Source organism: Chiloscyllium punctatum, chromosome 12, assembly GCF_047496795.1.
Source record: "Chiloscyllium punctatum isolate Juve2018m chromosome 12, sChiPun1.3, whole genome shotgun sequence".
Classification (NCBI taxonomy): Eukaryota; Metazoa; Chordata; class Chondrichthyes; order Orectolobiformes; family Hemiscylliidae; genus Chiloscyllium; species Chiloscyllium punctatum.
In genome coordinates this window covers 71,364,803-71,377,882 of record NC_092750.1, presented here as the reverse complement: position 1 = coordinate 71,377,882, position 13,080 = coordinate 71,364,803, and the positions used below count along the sequence as shown (strand labels likewise).

Sequence of the window (13,080 nt, the reverse complement as noted above, 5' to 3'; positions counted from 1 at the left end):
ACAATCCTCCAATCACCACCAGTTGGGAAAGCTGCCATTTGACTGACATTGACTCCATTCCAAAGAAGGCTCATATTGGACTCGAAACATGAGGTCTGTTTTCCCCCCACCACAGTTGCTGCCAGACCTACTGAGTTTCTCCAGCACTTTCTGTTTTTATTTCAGATTTCCAGTATTCATAGCATTTTAATTTCGCTTAACTCCCCTGGCAGGGAGGAAGAAAATCATGCCAGTGGCAGGTTGAAGCCCAGTAAGTGGCTACTGTTTTCACTTTCTTCTTTGCCATCGCAAGGAGGAGATAATTGAACCCAGTTTCAAATTAATAAGATTTCATCAGAGTTGGTTTCTTTCAGTCAGAGAGTTTCTTTAGCAGATGCATCATCATCATCATTTCATTGTGCTATCGAAAGCACAATGATTCCAAGTATTTTAGTTGATCCTTTGCTGATTTTTCATCTCCATCAGGCAACTTGTGTGCAGCTACTCATACAGATGTCTCACCTAAAGTTGACTTAGTATAATTCCATTTTTATCAACGCATCTTCTTTTCTTTAGGAGCGGAAGCTGTGTGCCCATCCATGTCTGGAGATCTATCGTGGGGACATGATCTATTACATGTGTCCTCTGGCACGTCAGGGGGACTTCTATGTGCCTGAACTAAAGGAAGCTGACAAGAAACAGAAAGAGGAAGAGGGGGACGATGCACTTACAGACACTGGTAAGTGAGAGTGCCCTAGAGCACATACAAGCATCACCATTAAATGATGGATGTATTCTGATGCATGTACATGTGTCAAATGATAGGCAGTATTCTAAAGTGCAGACAAGTATTACAGGTAAATAATAGACATTGCATAGAATTATTTGCATCTGTTGTTTGGGAAATGGCATTGGCAGTACACTCACAGATTTCGTGAACACACGATTAGAGACTGCCTTGATGAGGGTGTTTGAGCAGTGAACAGTCTACACTATAAATAAGCACATGAAACAGAGTGAAACTGGTGAGAGTAGCCATCTACTATCTAATCAAAGTGTCTACAAGTTCTTTCTTGGTCCTTCACAGTCCAAAGAAAGCCAAAGCCAACATGGATTACTTCAAAACCTCCTTCCTAACAAAAGTGACTTTTCATTTCCCCAGGAGCCTGTTTTTAATACTTCCACAGATGGTTGGTTTGCATATGGATTATGAGATCCAAAGTATTCAGGACTCACTGTGCTAGAGACCTCACTTTGGCAAAGATACAAACCTGTTTGTGCATTTCAGCCAGCGGACTGCTAGGGGTGTTTATTTCATCAGATTTCTATAATCTGCATCATCCTGTATTAAGAAGCAACATGCAATCTGAGCAAATCTGTATGCTCAACCTACAAGAAAGGAATGCATTCAGTTCTCCCGAATAGAAAGGCTCGATAACTTTCCTTAAAGTACACAGCTGTAGTTGGAAATCTGTGAGAAATTATAATATCTCCAGTTTCAGCCTGGAAGGAGCTCGATCGAGAAAAGTTCATGAGCAAGATCACCTTCACAGCCACTAGCAATGAGATCCATGCCCTACTTTCAGGTTGCAGTTGTGACAGAAGTAGGGGGTAGATATAACAATGCAGGCTTGGAGGATCAAAGGGCCTGTTCCTGCGCTGTGTTATTCTTTTTTCTGTAAGTGACCATAGGCACAGAATCAGCCTGGTCAATGGCTCATAAATTGGCAGTTGCCATGACGTCGTCTTTCTGAGTCTGTCATACGACTAACCAAAGGTGCCGGACTACGTGGCAAAGGCAATGCTCTGAATTGCTGATGGCTCCAGTACATAGCTCACGGGTTCATACATTGAAAGCTGTGTTCCCATGAGATCTGATCAAACAGACCATTGGCTTGCCTTGACAGCTCGGAAGAGCTCTTGTAGTATTCATTAGCAGTTTGCAACAAGCAAATGTGAATGCTCCACATGAATCTGCACTCAACATAGGTAATTTCACCCAATGGCTGTATCCTTCTATTCCTTTCTCTCTCACGTATGTAATTAGCTTCCTTTTCGTTACATCACTGCCGTTCAGCTAAGCTATTAGAGTCATAGAGACCCTTTGGTCCAACTCATCCATGCCAACCAGATATCCTTAATCAATCTTGTCCCATTTACCAGCACTTGGCCCATATCCCTCTCAACCCTTCCTACTCATATACCCATCCAGATGCCTTTTAAATATTGTAATTGTACCAGCCTCCACCATTTCCTCTGGAAGCTCATTTCACACTACCCTTTGCCCCTCAGGTCCCTTTTAAATCTTTCCCCCCTCACCCTAAACCTCTGCCCCCTTGTTTTGGACTTCCCCACCCCAGGGAAAAGACCTTGTCTATTTACTCTATCCATGCCCACCCCCCCCCATGATTTTATAAACTTCTATAAGGTCACCCCTCAGCCTCTGACATTCCAGGGAAACAGCCCCAGCCTAATCAGCCTCTCCCTACAGCTCAAACCCTCCAACTCTGGCAACATCCTTGTAAGTCTGTTCTGAACCCTTTCAGGTTTCACATCATCCTTTTTGTGGTAGTAAGTTCAAATTCTCACCACTCTCCAAGGCCACCTGAGAGAGCAGAGGATTTAATGTTTTATCTGAAAGGTGACACCTCCGGTAGTGCAGCACAACTTCAGTGCTGAATCATGAGTCATCTCTCTGGAGTGGAGCATGAACCAATCTTCTGTTTCACAGGTAAGAGAGTACTACCACTGAAGCAAGGCTGAAGCTGAAAAGGAAATGATCAAATAGCACTGAAAGCAGCATGACAGAGTTAACTAGGGGTTGAGCCTTTTTGTTTTGGGCTGGATTTATTAAACAGCTCCTAAGCAGACAGCTTGATTGCTGTATAATTAATCATTGGCACTGAATGAGGGGTAGAGAATGCTCCCACTTTTGTCGTATTCAGGCAATAAATGAAAATGAAAGCAATAACATTGGAATATTTTGACACTCCTTTTTTTCTGATCTTTACTGGGCTAAAATACCAAATTGAATCCATAAGGTAGTTTGATATAAACTTGTTCACTGATGCTAATTCTATTTCTTCTATTCTATTCTCTTCTATTTTAGAATAGTTTGATCTAGGAGAAAGGCTGAGGACGTTTACAATTCTCACTCTGGAATACAATTTTCAGAGAGAATTTCTCAATTGCTCACCTTCACTGTCATGGCGTATTTTCAGGAGTCCTGAACTTTTCCAGTCTTCTTTCAGAGCATCGGCTGCCCATGTTGTATCCTCCAATTTTGTTGGATCGGATCATTGGGCAGGGTGCACAACTCATGTGATGATGTGTACCATGCTGCTTGTATACCCAAGTTAAATTTCACCAAGTTCCATGCCATGATATAATGAGGACGATCTTTCTTGAGGATTTTCCTTCTCCGCCAAAGGGATGGCTTCAGGAGCTGCTGGTACTCCAGTGCCAGTCGTGCCATCCAGAGCCACGTTCATTGCTGGTACTGTGGCCAGTTCTGAACTGTGCTCATCAGTGCAGCTGGATATGAACAGGAGTCTTCCACCAAGGCCAGTCTGGAAGACCCACAGCAAAAGAAGTCTGGATGTGTTTTAAACATGTTCGTGGTGCAGTCAGCTGGTGAGGCGATCATAGGGACATAAATGATTCAAATAAAAACATGAAGAAAAATTGTGCACTTCTGACCAAACGCAACATAGGTCACTGTGTACATTACCAAATCTATACTCAGTCTGTTCAGTATTATCTCATATAAATGCCCATTCATTTGCGGGACTGTACCTCACTTCAGGAGTATCAGTACATTTGGAAATGAAAGCTGGTACAACCTTGGGTTGAACACCCTCTTGAAGATATTTACCATGGTCAGTGGGAGTAGAGTGGGGTATGCTAGAGTTAGATTTACAAGTTCCTTTAAAGCTCAAACAGTGACACTCATTGGACTTTGTGGTGAGGGACCCTTGTGGTGAAGTGGTAGTGTCCCTGCCTCTGTGCCAGGAACACCTAGGTACAAACCCCACCCACTGCAGAGGTATGTCATAATATCTGTGAAGTTAATAAAAATATCTGTGAGCTGAGTTCTTACAGTGGCTACTAACACCATTAACATGGTAGACACTGTGGGGCTTAGCGTCATTATTACCCCATCCATCTCTCCTATAATTTAGTTCCCATTCTGTCCACCTGCCCTTCCCTACTTATGTTATTGCACTGTTCCTGGTGTGTAGTGCTTGTTAATTCTTCAATTTGTCAAATGGTAATTTGGTGACGGGTATCAAAAAAAAGAGCTGAGTTTTCAAGGGGCTCTCGTGACACAGTGGAAGTGTCCTTACCCTCAGAGCTAGGAGGCCTGGGTTCAAGTCGCACCTGCTCCAGAGCTGTCTAACAACATTTTCAAACAGATTGATTAGAAAATATAATAAGGAAAGAGCTGAGTTCTGGCATCTCCCCCTCCAATTCCATTTTAATTTAATCCCTCCCTCTTTCCCTACTTTTCCTTCACTTTTGTTGTTATTGAACTGATCCTGGAGAAGGGGCAGGAGGAAGAAAAGGGAGTGAGACAGTGGGAGAGAATAAAGAGAGTGGTGCTGAGTGGAGGGGATGGGACTGTCAGAGTGAGAAGATGGGACTGTCAAAAGAGGGGAGGAATGGGATTCTAAGGGGAATTGAAGTAAGTGGGTCAGCGAGTGTGTGCATGGGGTGGTGGGACACTGATTGCATGTAGTGCAATGTGTGAAGCAGGGTAATGAACATTCAATTCTACAACAAATCAATTTGAGTGTTAGAACAAATCATGTACTAGAATTAATCCAGTATGAAAATCTCCAGCACTGAAGCTAATCCAGTTGTGATAAAATCCAGTTCAGTCTGCGTTGATGAAAGATAACAACACCTGAATTTTAATGAGTGGCTTATTTTTCAATATTTCAGAGATTTATTTGCACTTTACAGAATTAGTGCCTTATATGAAACCCTTTCTACTGAGGTCCCAAAGTAAATTTGAACTGCAGTGGGTAATACAAAATTAATATATCTCTGCATTTGGTGCTTCATGTTGGTTATTACCTGATACTGATTTTGATTAATGTTTGAAGCCTGAATTAGCAGTAACCTCTCCCTTTCTGAAAGTGGACTGGAGGAGTTGTCTCCTCTATTGAGCTTGCTGCATTTTCTGTAAGTATAAGGACAAGCCAGGGAACTATAGATCGGTGAGCCTGACATCGGTGGTGGGCAAGTTGTTGGAGGGAATCCTGAGCGACAGGATGTACGTGTATTTAGAAAGACAAGGGCTGATTAGGGATAGTCAACATGGCTTTGTGTGTGGGAAATCATGTATCAGAAACTTGATTGAGTTTTTTGAAGAAGTAACAAAGAGGATTGTTGAGGGCAGAGTAGTACAAGTGATCTATATGAACTTCAGTAAGGCGTTCAACAAGATTTCCTGTGGGAGACTGATTAGCAAGGTTAGGTCTCATGGAATACAGGGAGAACTAGACATTTCGATACAGAACTGGTTCTAAGGTAGAAGACAGAGGGTGGTGGTGGGTTGTTTTTCAGACTGGAGGCCTGTGACGAGTAGGTCCACTACTTTTCGTCATTTATATAAATGATTTGGATGTGAGCATTACAGGTATAGTTAGTAAGTTTTGCAGACGACACCAAAATTAAAGGTGTAGTGGACATCGAAGAAGGCTACCTCAGATTACAACAGGATCTTGATCAGATAGGCCAATGGGCTGACGAGTGGCAGATGAAGTTTAATTTAATAAATGTGAGGTGCTGAATTTTGGGAAAGCAAATCTTAGCAGGACTTAGAGTTGTAGAGATATACAGCACGGAAACAGACCCTTTGGTTCAACCTCTCCATGCCGACCAGATATCCCAACCCATCTAATCCTACCTGCCAGCACCCAGCCCATATCCCTTCAACCCTTCCTATTCATATACCCATCCATATGCCTTTTAAATGTTGCAGTTGTACCAGCCTCCACCACTTCCTCTGGCAGCTCATTCCATACACACACTACCCTCTGCCTGAAAAAGTTGCCCCTTAGGTCTGTTTTATACCTTTCTCTTCTCACCCTAAACCTATGCCCTCTAGTTCTGGACTCCCCCATACCAGGGAAATGACCTTGTCTATTTACCCTATCCATGCCCCTCATGATGTTATAAGTCTCTATAAGGTCACCCCTCAGCCTCCGCACTTCAGGGAAAACAGCACCAGCCTGTTCAACCTCTCCCTATTGCTCAAAACCTCTAACCCTGGCAACATCCTTGTAAATCTTTTCTGAATCCTTTCAAGTTTCACAGAATCTTTCTGATAGGAAGGAGACCAGAATTGCACGCAGTATTCCAACAGTGGCCTAACCAATGTCCTGTACAGCTGCAACTTGACCTCAAGATCCTGGGGAGTGTTGGTGAATAAAGAGACCTTGGAGTCCAGGTTCGTAGCTCCTTGAAAGTGGAGTCGTAGATAGATTGGATAGTGAAGAAGGCAGATAGTGAAGAAGGCATTTGGTATGCTTTCTTTTATTGGTCAGAGCACTGAGTACAGGAGTTGGGAGGTCATGTTGCGTATGTACAGGACATTGATTAGGCCACTTTTATGAGCATTTATTTCCTAGATACAATAATATTTAAATTGGCACATTACATAAGTTAGTAATAAATTTCTTTTTTAGTAACTAACTCATACTTCTGTGCACACAAATCCATCACCCTAAACACACTTTCCACAAACTGGTGAGGTTATAGTGAAACTGTTACATGTTTATCTCTAACACAGCTGCTGCACCTCATGTAATTCACAGTATCTAAGAAGATTTGAGATGCAATAACACATAAATACAGAGATTTATGAAATAAAACTTTTCAGTGCTAAATTGTCCAATTGACAATACCATCCACTCTATTTTCCACCAAATAATAGGTCCTGAACTCCCCTCACTTTAATGTGGTACGAGGTATAATGTGGTGATGGAGAGTTGTTTTTCAGACTGGAGGCCTGTGACCAGCGGTTGGCCACCAGGATTGGTGCTGGGTCCACTGCTTTTCATCATTTATATAAATGATTTGGATGTGAACATAGAAGGAAGAGTTAGTAATTTTGCAGATGACACCAAAATTGGAGGTGTAGTGGATAATGAAGAAGGTTACCTCAGAATTCACCAGGATCTTGATCAGATGGGCTAATGGGCCACTGAGTGGCAGATGGAGTTGAATTTCGATAAATGTGATCTGCTGCAGTTTGGAAAGACAAATCAGAGCAGGACTTAGCCACCTTAATGGTAAGATTCTGGGGTGTGTTGCTGAACAAAGAGACCTTGGAGTTCTGGTTAAAAAAATCTTTGAAAGCGTAATCCAAGTTGACAGGATAGTAAAGATATGCTTGCCTTTGCACATTGCAACATGAAGTATATCGAGTCGTAGACATGTACAGCATGGAAACAGACCCTTCGGTCCAACCCGTCCATGCCGACCAGATATCCCAACCCAATCTAGTCCCACCTGCCAGCACTTGGCTCATATCCCTCCAAACCCTTCCTATTCATATACCCATCCAGATGCCTTTTAAATGTTGCAACCGTACTAGCCTCCACCTCTTCCTCTGGCTGCTCATTCCATACACACACTACCCTCTGCATGAAGAAGTTGCCCCTTAGGTCCCTTTTGTATCTTTCCCCTCTCACCCTAAACTGACTCTATGCCCTTTAGTTCTGGACTCCCCCACCCCAGGGAAAAGAATTTTTCTGTTTACCCTATCCATGCCCCTCAAGATTTTATAAACCTCTATAAGGTCATCCCTCAGCCTCTGATGCTCCAGGGGTAACAGCCCCAGCCTATTCAACCTCTCCCTATAGCTTAAATCCACCATCCCTAGCAACATCCTTGTAAATCCTTTCTAAATCCTTTTAAGTTTCACAACATCCTTCCAACTGCACACGATATTCCAAAAGTGGCCTAACCAATGTCCTGTACAGCTGCAACATGACCTCCCAACTCCTGTACTCAATACTCTGTCCAATAATGGAAAGCATACCAATGGCTTCACCTGATGAAGGGTCAGCACTTCAAAAGGATGAGACTTCAGATAAACCTGTTGGATTACAACCTAGTGTCATGTGACTTCTGACCATGTCCACTGGCACCTCCACATCATGCCTTTATTGGACAGTGCATTGAGTATAGGAGTAAGGATGTTGTGTTGTAGCTGTACAAGGCATTGGTAAAGGCCACTTTTGGAACACTGCATTCAGTTCTGGTCTCCCTGTTATAGGAGGGATGTTGTGAAACTTGAAATATTTCAGGATGACGTTTACAAGCCTGTTGCCAAGGTTGGACAGTTTGTCTTCTCGAGAGAGAGGCTGAATAGGCTGGGGATATTTTCCTTGGACTATCAGTGACCTTATAGAGATTTACAAGGCCATAAGGGGATGAATGGGTGAACAGCCAACGTCTTTTCCCATGGGTGGTGAAAACCAGAACTCGAGGGCGGATATTTAAAGTGAGAGGGGAAAGATTTAAAAGGGACCTAAGGGACAACCTTTTCATGTATGGAACAAGCTACCAGAGAAATTGGTGGAGGCTGGTAAGTTACAACACTTAAAAGGCATCTGGAAGGGTAAATGAATGGGCAGGGTTTGGAGGTATATGGGCCAAATGCTGGCAAATGGGATTAGATTAATTTAGAATAGCTGGTCATCATGGACAAGTTAGACTGAAGAGTCTGTTTCCATGCTGGACAGCTCTATCACTCTAGAGATCTACATTAGTTTGCAAGGAATTCATTATCTCAGTTTTCCTGTTCCTAATTAGGTGAGCACTACTTCATTGAAAAGTTTTAAAGTTTTAAAATGTTTTCTCCCCTCATAGACCCTCTCCCTCCCTACCCCAAACTACCTCACCTCACCCCATCCCACTCCCGCTCCCCTCCCCCCCCCCCCCCCCCCAAAAAAAGGTCCCCACTGCCCCTAAATAGCCCCATTCCCTTTTGCAGATCAACTACTCCTTCTCAGAGACCTCTAAGCTCATTTTCTAACTTCTCTTTCCCCTTTCTGGAACGTCTCTCCCCTGTACAATTTCTTCTTGCCTCTTTACCATCCCTTTTGCCCCCTTCTAATCCTCCTCCTCCTTTCCGGCCCTCCTCTTCCACCATGCAATTCTTTTCTTCTCTTGTTGAGCCTCTGTTCACCAGCCTTGTCTCCAAGTCTAATTCCTTTGCCTCCCTCTGGGCCTTGCTACTCTGGCAAATGGCCTCACTTCCACTCCAGCCCCCTTCCTCCAAACTTGCTGTCTGCTGCCACTTTGTTCCTCTAATCACACGCTAGTCTTCTTCCATTGGTGGGTTTGCAGTGAACCCATCAGCAACAAACATGGGAGTGAGCCAGCCTGTGATTGGAGGAGAGGCTGCTCAATATTTCCTTCCATTCTATTTACAGGATGACATTTCTCTGATTGGCCACCCCGAGTGGACTTTGGGCAGTTTGAAGATTTCAGGGATGGATTAGTCTGCTGCGCCCATGTATTGTGAGTCCTGCCCTTCAATCAAAGTAATGAAGGCAACTGTAGTGCCTGGTTAGCATATTGATTAAAATCAGGTAACACAGTGCAAGCCAGGAGTCTGCAGGGAAGAGAAACATTTTTCAGCCACTTCTAGAAGCAGCTAAAGAATACAAACAATACTGGACATCACAGCCATTCAGACAGCATCAATGAAGAGAGAGCAAGTTAATATTCAAATCTCGATGACTTTTCATCAGAGCTGATCTAGTTTCATCCAACTTCGATTAAGAGTCATGTAGACTCAAAATATTAGCTTGCTTTCTCTTCACGGACGCTGCCCAACCTGTGATTTCCAGCACCTTTTTTCAGTACATATTCCAGCATCTGCAGTAATTTGCACCTACAAAGCTACCTGGCCTTCAGATCTACCTCAGTACCTGTACTTCATTGGCTGAAATATTCCAACTTCTGTTGTTTTCTCCATCAAGATTCCGTTCATTAAATCCATGTCTGTCATGTATTCCTTTTACCATTTGAATGACTTACTATTATTAGCCCACACCAAAAAAAAACCCTCCATTCCCAAATTAGGATGGTGCTTGATGCCATAATCCAATCACGATAGATATCCAGAAAGAGGAATCACAATCCCTCCCTGCCCTGCTTGTCCTTCAGTTTGAACTGCTACTTACTGAGGGCAGTACTACTATTGATGAGATGTATTGGCTTTTTTTGTCCAAGGTAGTGTCATCTCTGGCAGACTTCAGCTCCTTATAGTGAGCTTGTTTTCAAATTAGCAATTTGAAAAGAGTTTGTTCTGACTATCTGCAAAGGCTCAAGGTGAAATTAATTGTTTTTAAAAGTAAGAACTAACACTGAATTTGTACAACTCTGCTGCATTCAGAAGATCAAAATATCAGCAATCAAACAGATGTCTGAAAACTAATCACACAGCAAGTTTGTGTTTGAAATGAGTGACCAGCCTCTCTCTCAAGAGAACTCTGAGGAGAAACTGACTAACAAAGAAATGACCTTTTACAACCTCAGGATATTCCAAAGCATTTTTTAAAAATGTATTTACTAGATGTGGCCGTTTCAGTTCACCGTATAATTGACAAATTAAACAGCTTATTAATGAATTATCTATCTCTGAATTAGGTTGCGAATAGAATTTTGTTTTGATAAGAGTAAAGTATTGAGATTAAAAATAACTTTAAATGGACTTTCAGGAATTGATATTTTTTCAAGCTGTGCAGTGAAAGCTCTGTTAGATTTACGATTTCCAGTCTTATCTGTTCAGCTTGCTTTTGTTGATAATTCTCCCCCATGCGCTGTTTCTCATTTGAGGCTGTGGTTCATGTCCACTGACAGTGAGCACCCAGTGAGGAAAGGCTGAGGCACTTGGGGCTGTTTTCATTGGAGAAAAGAAGCTTTAGGGGCGACTTGATAGAGGTGTACAAGATGATTAGGGGTTTAGATAGGGTTGACCATGAGAACCTTTTTCCACGTATGGAGTCAGCTATTACGAGGGGGCATAGCTTTAAATTAAGGGGTGGTAGGTATAGGGCAGATGTTAGGGGTAGATTCCTTACTCAGTGAGTCGTGAGTTCATGGAATGCCCTGCCAGTGGCAGTGGTGGACTCTCCCTCTTTATGGGCATTGGATAGGCATATGGAGGATAGTAGGCTAGTGTAGGTTAGGTGGGCTTGGATCGGCGCAACATCGAGGGCCAAAGGGCCTGTACTGCGCTGTATTTTTCTATGTTCTAACTCCAAAAAATTGCAGGGAGAAAGTGAAGACCACAGATGCTGAAGGTCAGAGTCAAAATGTGTGGTGCTGGAAAAGCACAGCCGGTCAGGCAGCATCCGAGGAGGCAGGAGAGTTGATTGTTTGAGCATAAGCTCGAGCATAAGATCTCCTGATGAAGGACTTATGCTCGAAACGTCGACTCTCCTGCTTTTTAACTCCACAGAAATTGCAGGTCGATTTAGACTATCTGCTACACACTGGAGCTGGAAAGAATGGGAGTGCTATAAAAATTGCTGGGTAAGTAATCCTGGTATCGGGCCCTACCACTCCATTTTTCCACACTTCCTGAATCATTGAAGATCTGCCCCATTGTTGCAGGTTGCCAGTCAAACTGTGATTCCATTTTAACTGCACCAGATTGCATTGTCTTATGAGGATAAGGTAGAAAGGCTGGGCTTGTTTTCACTGACTAGTGAATAGAGTTTATAAGATTCTGAATTCTCTTGACATGTGGACTTGGAAAGGATGTTTTCTCTTGTGCATCAATCCAGCAGTAGGGGCACTGTGTTACAACTAGGGGTTTCCCTTTCAGGGCAGAGGTAAGGAGAACCATCTTCGCTCACAGGAGTGTGCCACTTTGGAACTCCTTGTCTCAAATGGTGGTATAGGCAAGGTCATTGACTTTTCTTCTGGTAGATGTGGATAGAATCTTGTCAGGTGGGAGAATCAAATGTCACCATGGTAAATAGGAATGTAGAATTCGGAACTCAAATTAAACACATCAGCCATGATCTTACTGAGTGGCAGAACGTATTCAAGGGGCCACATGGTCTACATCTGCTTTCAATTCATATATTTGTACCGCAGCTCATTGAACACGTGGCTCCACATCTGGTGTAGGAAGGAGGGCTTCAGATATCTGGATCATTGGAATACCTTCTGGGGAAGATGGGACCTGTACAAGGAGGACAAGTTGCACCTGAACTGGAGGGGTACCAATATCCTGGGCGGGAGGTATGCGAGAGCTCTTCAGGAGTGTTTAAACTAGTCTGACAAGGAGATGGGAATGGAGCTACGGATTAGCAGATGAGGTAGCTGGTGAACAGGCGGATACAGCATGCAGAGTCTGTGAGGAAGGATAGATAGTTCCGAGGACAAAGTTGTAGCCAGTGTGATGGATTGAAGTGTGTCTATTTTAATGCAAGGAGAGCATGGATCAGTATTAAAGCTGCAATGTTTTGGCCATTATGGAGACTTAGATATCAGAGGAGCAGGAATCGTTGTTGGATGTTCCAGGGTTTAGATATTTCAAAAGGAATAGGGAGGGGAAGGTAGAAGAAGTGGGGGAATGGCATTGCTAATCAGGGATAGAATCACAGCTGCAGAAAGGGAGGTCATCGAGAAGGGTTTGTCTACTGAGTCAGTATGGGTGGTAGTCAGAAACAGGAAAGGAGCAGTCACTTTATTGGGAGTTTTTATAGACTCCCCAGTCGCAACAGAGACACTGAGGAGCAGATTGAGAGACAGATTTTGGAAAGGTGCAGAAATAACAGGGTTGTTGGCACTGATGACTTTAACTTCCCTAATATTGAGTGGAATCTCCTTAGTGCAAATAGTTTGGATGGAACAGATTTTGTCAGATGTGTCCAGGAAGGATTCCTGACTCATTATGTAGATAGGCTGCCTAGAGGGGAAGTCATATTGGGTTTGGTACTTGGCAATGAACCACGCAAGGTGCCAGATCTCTCGGTGGGAGAGCATTTTGGTGATAGTGATCACAACTCCCTGACCTTTATGATAATCATGGAAAGAAATAGGAGCAGACGGTATGGGAAA

At 43.2% G+C, this 13,080-nt stretch overlaps 1 protein-coding gene across 1 annotated transcript in view; it reads left to right on the top strand.

The window, feature by feature from the left end:
• The window catches only part of tex264b (testis expressed 264, ER-phagy receptor b), a 291,664-nt gene that overhangs the window by 239,284 nt on the left and 39,300 nt on the right, over positions 1-13,080 (top strand). Inside the window, exon 3 of the mRNA XM_072582751.1 lies at positions 556-718. Coding sequence (XP_072438852.1) covers positions 556-718 — 163 coding nt within the window. The remainder of the gene's footprint in view (positions 1-555; positions 719-13,080) is intronic.